This window comes from Carlito syrichta, unplaced genomic scaffold (genome assembly GCF_000164805.1).
Source record: "Carlito syrichta isolate Samal-C Ts95f unplaced genomic scaffold, Tarsius_syrichta-2.0.1 Scaffold314770, whole genome shotgun sequence".
NCBI lineage: Eukaryota > Metazoa > Chordata > Mammalia > Primates > Tarsiidae > Carlito > Carlito syrichta.
This window is the reverse complement of record NW_007258866.1, coordinates 374,101-386,276: the sequence shown is the minus strand read 5'-3', so window position 1 is coordinate 386,276 and position 12,176 is coordinate 374,101. Positions and strand designations below refer to the sequence as shown.

At 46.7% G+C, this 12,176-nt stretch overlaps 1 protein-coding gene across 1 annotated transcript in view; it reads left to right on the top strand.

Annotated features, from left to right (window-relative positions):
* Positions 1-1,343: 1,343 nt before the first annotated feature.
* Positions 1,344-12,176, top strand: part of ABCC2 (ATP binding cassette subfamily C member 2) — a 90,381-nt gene continuing 79,548 nt past the window's right edge. The window contains exons 1-2 of the mRNA XM_008071863.2: positions 1,344-1,437; positions 3,981-4,154. Coding sequence (XP_008070054.1) covers positions 1,405-1,437; positions 3,981-4,154 — 207 coding nt within the window. The 5' untranslated portion in view covers positions 1,344-1,404. The remainder of the gene's footprint in view (positions 1,438-3,980; positions 4,155-12,176) is intronic.

Genomic DNA, 12,176 nt, shown 5'->3' with positions numbered 1-12,176 from the left:
GAGCATTTTTTTCATACACCTGTTGGCCATTTGTATGTCTTCTTTGGAAAAGTGTCCATTCAAATCCTTTGCCCATTTTAAAAATTGTTTTACTTTTCACTATGTTGTATGAGTTCCTTACAGGATATTTTTGATCTTAACCCCTTATCAGATGGTTTGCAAATACCTCATTTTCTCCCATTCTGTAGCTTGCCTTTTCTTTTCTTTCTTTTTTTTTTTTTTTTTTTTTTTTTTTTTGAGTTGGAGTCTCACTCCATTGCCCAGGCCACCCCAGCATTGACCTGCTGGACTCAGGTGATCCTTCTGCCTCAGTTTTCCAAGTAGCCGGAACTACAGGCACACGCTACCACACTCAGGTAATTTTGTGTTTATTGTAGAGATGAGGTCTTGCCAAGTTGCCTGGGCTGGTCTCGAACCCCTGGGCCCAGGCAATCCTCTCACCTTGGCCTCCCAAAGTGCTGGGATGACAGGCTTGAGCCACCGCGCCCAGCCTCATTTTATAAAAAATTGTTTCCTCTGCTGTGCGTAGTTGTTTTTTAAAATCAACAACGAAGTCCACATTTGGCTGACCTACCTCTTGGCTCTCTTTCCGTCTGTAAGTTCCTTCTCCTTTTCTTCTTTTACTTTATTCATTAAGAAGTAGAATCATATGTGCTATAGAATCTGCCATGCTTTGGATTTTGCTGATTGCATTCCCAGGAGGTCCAAGTTCCTGGATTTCTTAGAAACTAGTGGTTGGGGTAGAGTTAGCATCGACGGAGACCCAACTTTTCAGCGGGGATGCTTCATTGGTGGCAATGTACACCATGCTTGGTTCTGACAGTTTAAGGGACAGTAGGGAAGGTTGGGTCATGACAGCTTCTAGTGACTGGCGCCACCATGGTGTTCGCAGAATCACAACATCGTGTTTACAATGTCTGGCAAAGGATAGCTCACATCTCTATACACCAGAAGATCTTAAAACAGAAGTGAAACTGTGCATGGAGGGGCACCCTCCTCTCCTCCCCACCCCCTCCACGGACAGACGCCACCCTTTCCAGGCATTGTGTCCTGAGCGGGATGAAAGCTTCCCGGTTTATTGACATCTTCCAGGGCTTTCTTTTACGTGCGGCCACTCCTGCAGAGACTTCTGCCACTTGGGGAACTGGTGGGTGTGCCTGTCTCTGGGGCTTTGAGTCACATGTCTATCCACTGGGATGATATAACCTGCATCCGAGAAGGTTAACGATTAAATTGCTGGGATGAAAGGTCACTGGGATGAAAGGTCACGAGGTCTGACTTTGGTTGGGATATCGGAACGCCAGAATGGTAGATAACTCACCTTCCACCTTCCTCAAGGAAAGAAGTGAAGAAGAAACGCCACAGTTATAGGAGAGTGCTCCTTCCAGAAGTGTTCCCGGAACCATGCTGGAGAGGTTCTGCAACTCGACTTTTTGGGTGAGAATTACACTTATCCTCACTATTGACTCTTAGACACAGAGCAAGCGGTAGATTGACTTAGGGTGACCGGCCACAGGAACCAGAAAAATTAGATGTGAGGCTGGTCCAAAGCACAGGAGTTTTTAGAAAGGATCATTCATAATACCTCCGGAGGATATCAGATCTGGGAAGGGTAATATAATTTCCTCTCTAGCGTGTGTACTGCATCTCTGACTCTTGTATTAGACTAGCTGGCTGCAAAATCGCCTTCTCTAAAGAGAAATAAGGAAAAACCTTCCAATTTTACCAGGAAAGGGAATTGTTAGGGAGGGGAGTTTTGCAGTATAGTTCGGGGGAGAGGAGGAAGAGATGGTCCACAACTGAGTCTTGCTGAGATATGTAATGCTGAAAACATAGTATGTTCTAGAAGAACTGACAACAAGAAGTTGAGGCCAGGTGTGGAAATGAGCATCCTGAACACTGATCTTTGAATTAGTTCCCACTAGAACAGGATAATTCTGTTTTTAGAGGAGAGAGGCGGCACTTAGCAGGTGAATAAGAATAGTATAATGTCGTGGAGTCGTAGCGAGCAGAGAATTTCAAGACTGAGGGCAGCCCACAGTATCAAACGGGGTTCGTGGGTGGAGATTGAGAAAGGCCCTTGGACTCAGTGATGCCGGTGAGATTTTAGTGAGAAAGTGTCCTGGCATCAGTGTCAGAATCACCAGGGGTGATTGACATCATTGCTTTTTGTGGGGTTTTTTAGATTGGAAAATATAGGTTATTTAGAAAGTCAATAAGAGAAAGAGACGACAGAGGAGCTATTCACCTCCCCAAGGTAGGGGAGGTGGCCAAGGCTAGGAAACATGGTGACCATCGCTCAAAGAGTCATGTAAACACACCAGTTTAACAAAGCAATGGACGATTGGCTTCGTTGAACTGCCTTCGGTGATTCCTCTGAATTCTGAAGTTTGATCACTTTGCGTAGGGATGAGGGGAGCAGGAATGAGACCACAGAGCACTTGGCTGGAATTTCTTGTGTCAGAAAGAAGCTGGGGCCCGAGGCCTCAAGGCCAGGAGGCATCTACCCTGGGAAGGTGGGGCTTAACGGGCTCCAGTATCTTGTGGGGCCATCTCTTGAGAATTCTTTCTGGGAATAATCTGATGAATAGCCATACGGAGCAACTTAAAAATGTTTACATAGGAAGAGGACTCGTGTAAGAACTGGTCCTCCTTCCCCTCCCCCCAGACACTTGCACTGTCTGCGGAGGGCAAGGACTGCTCTAGAACTTGCCGGGAGCAAGCTTTCTGTCCACGAGCGCCACGGTCACTGCTGGGCTGAAGCTGGCCGGGCCTCCTTGGTTCTGATATAAGCCTTCTGGGCCACAGGAGGCTGAATGGTAGCGTAGGACTGAGCATTCTCTCAGTCTGGCATCCGCCAGTGAGTTCAATCAGTGCTAGAAACTAGAATCATCACGTTTCTCATGTCCCAGGGGACTGACCGCTCTCTCCTCTGGACTGGGGCACAGTCCTTCTTCTTCCTACAATGTGGCAAATACAGTGCTGAGGCCGACTCAGCATCGCTGGTACAGAAAGTCACCCGGCATCACAGGACGATGGGTTTTCAGAGGTTGGCTTGGCCACAACAGTCACTAAATGTCACTTCGATGATGAATTTGTTTCGGTGGAGATAAGCAGGCAAACGCAGGCAGTTAAAGAGCAAGGCTGAGCCGGGCTCGGTGGCTCAGCCTATAATCCCGCGCCTTTGGGAAGCTGAGGTGAGTGGATTGCCTGAGCCCGTGGGTTCGAGACCCGCCTGGGCGGCGAGACCTCATCTCTACAATAAATCAAAAAATCAGCCGGGCGTGGTAGTGCACGCCTGTAATTCCAGCTACTCGGAAGGCTGAGGCGGAAGGATCGCCGGAGCCCAGCAGGTCGAGGCTGCGGTGGCCGGGAGCGGCCACTGCACTCCAGTCTGGGCGACCGAGTGAGACTCCAACTCAAAAAAAAAAAAAGAATATTTAATCCTTTGCTGAAGATTTTCTTTTCTTTAAAATTTTTTTTAAAGATGTGGGGTACAATTCATGGTTAAGAATACCAATGTTCACCGGGCTCGGTGGCTCAGCCTGTAATCCCGCAACTTGGGAGGCTGAGGTGAGTGGATTGCCTGAGCCCGCGGGTTCAAGACCCGCCTGGGCAGCAAGACCTCCTCTCTACAATAAATCAAAAAATCAGCTGGGCATGGTAGCGCATGGTAGCTCATGCCTGTAATTCCGGCTACTGGGAAGGCTGAGGCAGAAGAATCACTGGAGTCCAGCAGGCGAGGCTGCGGTGGCCGGGAGTGGCCACTGCACTCCAGTCTAGGCGACCGAGTGAGACTCCAACTCAAAAAATAAAAATAAAAAAAGAGCAAGGCTGGGTGTGGAGAGGGAGCTGAGATGCAATTGTTCGGAAAGGGTGGGAGGGAGGTGCAGGGGGAGGGTTTCGTGGGGGGTGTGCGGGGCAGGGGTTGGCGTTCCATCTCCAAACATGTCCAGCAATCCTTCCCTTCTGGTCCACAGAATTCCTCGCTCCTGGATAGCCCAGAGGCAGACCTGCCTCTTTGTTTTGAGCAAACTGTTCTGGTGTGGATTCCCTTGGGCTACCTTTGGCTCCTGGCCCCCTGGCAGCTTCTCCATGTTTATCGATCCAAGACCCAGAGATCTTCTATCACCAAACTCTACCTGGCCAAGCAGGTACGATAACCTTACTCCTTCCTAACTCCCATCCTTTAGGGCACACAACAGGGACATTTTTTGGTGCTTGGTATCCTCTTCACCGGCTCTCACCAGCTTTCCCAGGTGCTGCGGTCTCGGGTGGGCCTGTGTCCTCGGTGTGGCACTCTCGGTCAAAGTAGCTTTGATCTTTGCACTAAAACAGTGACTCTTACTCCTTATGGATATTGGACTCCCTTGAACATGGAAGATAAATCACAGATGAGATTGCCACTGTCTTCAGTATTTGAAAAGTCAACAAGGGATCACTCATCTGTAAGCTCTTCCGACAAATCAGAAGACTGCAGTTCAGTTGGCACCAACCTAGTGAACAATGAACTAGCTAATGCATCTTCTGCACCACTGAGGCAACCCACTATCCCTCATCTTCCAAAACTCGGGTCTGAAACGGGGTTTCTGTTTTCCTCGAGTATTCCATGAGTCAGGATGATCACCCACCATGCAGGAGGAAGGGTGAGGGTGCACAGTGACAAGACTGAGCAGGGAAGAGACCCAGGGAGCCAGGAGGGCGGGAGCCCTCTGACAGGGGCCAATTCACTTTGGAGGCGTCTCCTGGGGACCCAAGACCCTCAATTGAGGCTGGAAAGTAGACTCCTAAAATTTTCCTTTCTCTAGTTTTTTTTCCCCCCTATCTTCCCTGATCTTTAAACAAGTTTTTAGAAAGGCAAACTAGATTTCTACCTAGGTGCACGCATAACAATGACCTCAGGTCCCTGGAGCCTAAGAGAAGTGGAATTCACCTTGACACTCTGAGGTCAGGGCTGGTGGTGGGTTTTGGCAGACTCTGGATAGGAAAAAAAGATCTCTGAGAGCCCAAGGCAGGTCACTGGGTCCCTTGATGACCTGAGTGCCCAGCACAGAACCTAGCAGGTATCAAACGCGCAGGGTGAATTCGGCGTTCATTGATAGTTGGTGTTAAATGCATTGTAGGAACAGGGGTTGAATCAAGAGTGTGTTAGAGCCAGGCACGATGGCACACACCTGTAATCCCAGCTACTGGAGGTGGAGGCTGAGGCGGGAGGATCTCTTGAGGCCAGGAGTTCAACCTCCATCGCTTAAAAAAAAACCACAAAATAAGAAGATATGCTAAACTCTGAATATTCTGAACATTGAGGAACATTCTCAGTACCCGTGGAAATAAGTCAGAGCTCGAGGTTAGAGTCAGTTGTTAGGGCACGGATAGGGTGAGGGTGGAGGGGTGGATGGAGAGAGAGGCTCAGGGGGTGCGCAGCACCGCCGGAGCTGGTGTGCCGGGGTGTGCCCTGGCAACCCAGAGATCCGAGTAAGTGCAAAGAATTGCAACACACAGAGAGGTGAGAGAAGGAAAGATTTATTTAAGATAAGTTCACTCCCCACAGACAGGGAGCGGATCTACACTCTAGATGAGTGCGGCCCCGTAGCTCCCCGAGCCCAGGCTTAAATTCTTTTCCTTGGAGATGTTGCAGTCAGGGAGACATGACTGCCATGACTTCCTTATCGACCACCTGCGAATGTCTTGGAGAACCTGTGACATGGAGACCCACTGATGTCTGTCCATATTATCACAGCCCCTAGAGAAGGGTGTGACAAGGATTCTAATGTTCCTGCACCTTCCAAAGACATTCCTTAGAACTAGGGTGCACCTCCCCTTATCTCCTAGGCATTCCCAGTGGGTAGCTTCGGGGGATCCTTGACTTCCCTGTAGATAGGACCCATTCTACTGGAAGATTGAATCCCCACGTGCTCCCCCTCTGAGTGGTCATAACTTTTGCAATTGCAAGTTTCATGACTTTTACCATCCTTGCCCAATGCATGATGTCTTAGCTCTTGTAAATTCCCTTGACTCGAGGCAAGCTTGATTGCCACTATGAGCTACTTCTGATACCTGGCATGAGGAAGCCTCTTTCTGAAAAGACAAAGTCGGCAAAGTTAATTTTACCTGAAGTGTGCGTTTCTCCAAAACCATAGCTTCTACTTTCTCATCATTGTATTAAGGTTTAGGAAGAAGATTTTTTAAAACAATGCATTTCCCACTCTCGGTCTATCCTTGCATCAGTCAACTTAGGAGGCTTTTGCCATTTTCTGGAGCTTCCAAAAAGAGGTTGGGTAATGTGCAAATCAATACCCCATCTGAATAAAAGCTGTTAGTTACTTTTCATAAAATACTTTTTTGAGATATGATTGGCATTCCATACAAACCCCATTTAAATGCAACTCAGGAATTTTTTTTAGTACATTCACAGATTTGAGCAATCCTCACCCTGTCAACGTTAGAACATTTTTACTCCCTTGAAAAGAAACCTTTTAACCCCTGTCTCCCCATACCCTTTAGCCCTAAGGAACCATTAATCTCCTTTCTGTCCCTGTGCTCTCCCTGTTCTAGACATTGCCCGTGGATGAAATCATACAACATGTGGTCTGTCTTGATTGGCTTCTTTCACTTAGCGTGATGTTTTCAAGGTCTACCCATGCTAAAGCTTGTGTCAATACTTCCCTCCTTTTTATTATTCCATTGTATGGACATCACGTGCTCTGTTAAACCAGTCTATTGGCTGGGCATGATAGCTCAGCCTATAATCCCAGCCCTTTGGGAGGCCGAGGCGAGTGGATTGCCTGAGCCTGGGAGTTCGAGTCCAGCCTGGGCAACTTGGTAAGACCTCGTCTCTACAATAAATCACAAAAATTAGCTGGACATGGTGGCGTGTGTCTGTAGTCCCAGCTACTTGGAAGGCTGAGGCAGAAGGATCGCCGGAGCCCAGCAGGTCGAGGCTGCGGTGGCTGTGAGCGTGTCCCTGTACTCCAGCCTGGGCAACAGCGTGGGACTCCCACTCAAAAAAACCCCCAAAACCATTCTGCTTAACTTTCATAAACAAACTGCATGGAGAAAAAGAAAAGCGATGGACTCTCTTCTTTTTCTTTCCTGTAGTTAATAATCTACCCACCTTTATTCACAATCTAGACACACACACACATTTTTACCCAGGGCCAGCAAGACCATCTGACGCCTTTATCATTACTATTACTATTATTATTCAGCACGTAGGGAAAAGAATCCCAATGACTCATTCAGAAATGTTAGTGACGCGAGGCAAAGGCTGTCAGAGGCTATAATTCTGAATACTTTTTTTGGTCTGTTTTTGTTAATGACTAGAAATTTTAAATTTCTAAAATATATTTGGGAGTAAAAGCAGCAGATCTTTTTTTTTAGCTGGAGTCTCACTCTGTCACCCAGGCTGGAGTGCAGGGGCACACTCATGGCCACCCCAGCATTGACCTACTGGGCTCCGACGATCCTTCCGCCTCAGCCTTCCAAGGAGCCAGAACTACAGGGGTGTGCTACCATGCCTGGCTATTTTTTTTATTTTTTATTTTTTATTGTAGAGACGAGGTCTCACCAAGTTCCCTGGGCTGGTCTGGAGCCCCTGGGCTCAGGCAGTCCTCTCACCTTGGCCTCCCAAAGTGCTAGGAATATAGGCTTGAGCCACCACATTCAGCCCAAGTGCGTATCTCTTACCCGCATAGATCGCGTAGGGGTGACGTCCGGGCATCCAGTGTCCCCTTCACCCGAATGATGAGCATCGGACTCTGTAGGTGATATTTCAGCCCCCACCACCCCCTCCCACCCTTCATGGCCTCCAGTGTCTATTATTCCACTCTGTGCGTCTCTGTGCCCCCATTGTCTAGCGTCCAGTTCTGAACGCGGTTTATTCTTTCAGCAGCCCTTTGACACAGTGTAGAGAACAGCTGGAGTGTGCTGTTTATGTGTGCTAGAGAGAGAGAGAGAGAGAGAGAGAGAGAGAGAGAGAGAGAAAGAGGAGATCATTCCCATTCCACTCAAGCTGAAAGCAGGGGATCTACCCATTTTCTTTTTGAGATTCTTTCAGCGCCTTTGCCCATTTCATGATATTCATGATGGGTGATTTACGAGCGCACCTGCCCACACCGTCCTGAGTGTTTGGCAGTTTTTGACCTAAATGGCATAAACCCCATGTCCCACCCTCCCTACTCACCCGATCTCACCCCAGCAAATTTTTGCTTATTTCCCCGGATGTTTCCTCTGGGGGAAACATTTTGCTGATGTGAAAGAGGTGAAACCAAAAACAACAGAAGCATCCACATTGACGAGTTCAAAAGCTGTTCTGAGCCGTGGAACAAGCGTCTCCGCAGGTGTATTGCATCAAACCGAGAGGACTTTGAAGGTGGCTGAAGTCTAAACATCTAAGAATAGATACACAATTTTTTATAAACAAATTCCGGTTTTGGGGGTTCCCCTCGTATTTAAGGCTTCCATCCCTTCTAGGGATGTGGCAAGATTCTTTTTTGGTTTTGCAAGTTTCTGATGCTTAGAAAACTGCAGAAGTTGTTTCCAGGTGCCAGCAGTCACATACCTGAACCCTGGGACAGTGAAAGAGACACAAAGAAGGATGTAAGAATGGCCATGGAGAAAGCCAAAGTTTGGGGCTTAGAAAACGGTCCCCCAGAACGTGCCAATCTGGCATGCTGAGCACTCTGAACCAAAAGAGATCAAGGCCTCGAAACAGCCTTAAGACCAGGGGCTTCTGACCTCCTGTATAATCCCCTTTCCACCTTCAGGTTTTCCACCCTCAGTGGCTCACGCTGAGGGTGACAGGCACGGATTTGTTTCTTCTTAAACATGTCAAAGTAATTGGCTTCTTCTCTGAAATAGAAGCGTTCATTCCCCATAAAGTAGAACTTTACTTCTTTGTGAAAACCTTCTTCCTGGCTCAGTCTTCAACTTGACTTTGGTGGCTTCCTCTTCTGTCTGCCTTAGGGCTGTTTTTTCCGCTCTGACTCTGGTCCAGAGTTCCTACTGCTCTGGTTATTTAGACATTCGTGCGGTGTTGACCTCATCTGGACTCAGTCGATTCCCCTAACCAAGCTGGCGTGAGACTCCACAAGTGTGTTTGTTCAAGGTCACGTCCTTAGTGAAGGACCCAGCACACAGTAGGTCATGGAGTAACCTGAAAGTGAATGACCTAGTCCAGGGGAGAGAAGAGGAATTTGGGAGTGGAGTCTGTGGGTGCTGAGATCCGAGCAAGGTGTGCAGGAAAAACGGGCTTGATGTCGAGCCGGTGAGACCTGGCTCTCGCCTTCCGGTATTTGCCTAACGTAAGATTGCCTCACTTGTTCTGACAGTTTTGGAGAACAGGACCATGATAAGTGGGTGGAGGTTGTTTTGGTTCAATGGACTACAAAATAAGTTTCTGATAAAGGTTCCTGTCCAGTAGGAGAATGGACTGCTGGGGAATGCAGTCCCTGAAAATACTTACGATGAAGTTAGATGCTGGTCTGCAAGGGACACGGTGGAAGTATATAAGGGATAGAAGCTTCCTCTATGAGGGATAGAAGCTTCCACCAGGTGCCTTGGCATCCATAGAGCGTGAGGAAAGGGGACCGTGCCGAGATGGAGCGGCGTCACATGTGGCCAAAACATACTTCTTTCTTCATTAGGACATTGAGTTTAATAAACTCTTGTCTGGCTGAAGCTCCTTCAATAAATCAGAGATCAAGGACCAAGAGTATCAAGGACTTGGTAATCATTAAACAGTCACCTTATTACCTGGATCCCGACTGATAAAAGCATGCGTACAAGTGTTTTTTGACTGAAAAATAATGTGTGGTTATTGTAGAACATTTGGAGGCTCTGGGGAAATGGGAAGGAAATTAAATCCGTTGATGATTAAATCATTAACAGGCACCTATCAACATTTTGGCATGTTTCTTTCCACTCTTTGAAAACAAAACAAAAACAACTAAACATAATATACAAGTCAAAAACAAAAGCCTCTTCCTCACCCATCTGTCTGTCCCATTCCCCAGAGACCTGATTTTAAATTATTTGGACTGTTATCTCTGGATCAGCAAATGATGTGTTTATACCTCTACTTCTTGACCTGTCAGCTTCAAAACAAATCTATTTCTACCCTCTAGGAATGACAAGGAACTTAGCTACCTTTTCCTCTCTCCTCCTTGTTTTCTCGCTCATTTTATTTTGTATGGTGATTTTGTTTTATTTTGTATGGTGATTTTCAGTCGTTGGACTCATGACCTTTATACATTAAAATAATCTGCCATCAAGTTCAAATTCCACATCTTGTTGGCCAAATGTGTGAGGTGAGATCATGGGTGCTCTCAGATTTCTTGGATTCTGTCTGTGGAAAGACAGCCTCGAAAACAATTTTCAGACAGAGCGTCAGTAAGGAAAGTCTCCAAGTCCTTGCTTTCTGAAAATGTTTATCAGCATGTGGAATGCTAGGCTAAGAAACTTTTTAAAATCTCTGAAGATGTCACTGTATTGTGTTACTGAGTTAGAATTCTTCTTATTTTTTGTTATCCTCTCTAGAAACTTTTGCCCTCTTTATTCTTGATGTTGTGAAATTGCACGAGAGTCTGTCTTCATGAGTCTTTCTTCATTCAGTGGGTTCTGGATTTTCAACTTAAAGACTCATATCTGTCTTATCTCTCAGAATTTTTCGTGCATGGGTTCTCTCATTTCCTCTCCTCCAGTTTTGAAATCTCTCTCTCCAGAATGTCTTTTTTTAAAAATTTTTTTGAGATAGGGTCCTACTCTGTTGCCCAGGCTGGAGTACAGTGATAAAATTCTGGCTCACTGCAGCCTCGACCTCCTGGGCTCAAGCGATCCTTCTGCCTCAGCCCCCCCCAGTAGCTGGGACGCCAGGGACGTGCCACTACATCCAGGCAATTTTATTTATTTATTTTTTGTAAAGACGAGGTCTCACTATGTTGCCCAGGCTTGTCTCAAACTCCTAGGCTCAAGTGATTCTCTTGCCTCGGCCTCCCAAAGTGCTGGGGTTATAGGCATGGGCCACCGTGCCTGGCCAGAATGCCTTTTAGGTGGATATTTTACTATAAATCGATCCTTCTTCTGAATCTCTCTCTCTCTCTTTCTTTCTCTTTTCCTCTGTGTTCTGAGATATTTCCCCCAATGTTTTCTTCTAGTTATCCCAAAGATCTTTATTTTAGCAATCATAGGTTTGATTTCCAAGAATTTCTTTAAGTTTGTGAACATACTCTTTTAAAAAACAGCAGCCCATCAGCAGTTGCATGTCCTCTCAAGTCTCTCTTAGAACATGAATTTTTAAATATTCTAGGATTATCTTCTGTTCACGTAATAATTTCTGTTAGTTGCATCCCAGAATCAACTGTTCTGTTTAATTACCATGGCTGTCCTTTCTGTTGGTGTTGGTTTTTCTCAGCTCACTGGTGGTTACCTGCCTGGGAGTTCTGTTTGCATTTACAAAGGTCTAAGTTAGTAAACATAGGTGGCTAGAGCAGGCTCCTTGGCCATACCTGCTGAGCTCTGGGTCCTGGACAGTCTTCTGTGTGGAGAGGCCAAGGCTGTGCTTCTCCACCCCCACAAGTGTCAGGTGAGGATGAATCTACCTTGTGTCACCAACACTCCTCCACCCCCAGCCCTCCGTAGGGAAAGCGCTGGCAGGGGGTGGTGGGGATAACTACCAATGCGGTCAGTCTATGGTTGGATATATACAGATGGAGATACGAGGAGGACCCCAAAATACCCGGAATTGTCTTTTGGAGGGTGGTCCCTTGTAGTACAGCTCCCCCTACTAGGTAAGTGTCCTAAGAACCCACCAGCATCAGTGGACCAGCTAGCATTGTGGGGAGAGGTTCCTTTCAGCTTCAGTGAATTTTTTTGGGGGGGAGGAGTTTTTCAATGTGCTTGCCCATTTCATGATGGGTGTTTTATATGAATGTCGGAGATTTTGCCGATTTCGCCATTAAGAAATAACGTGGAGGCTTGGAGGTTGGTGGAATGAAGCAGTTTTTTGTTTGTTTGCTTGTTTGTTTTTATTTTTTTATTGCTTTTGCAAGAACGGGCGTCTCTCAAGTGAGCAGGCACACCGGATCCATTATAAACAACATTTATATACCCTATGACACAAGGTCCCTCCTCTGTTTTCCCTTTTTTTTTTTTTTAGTTGAAGTCTCACTCTGTCGCCC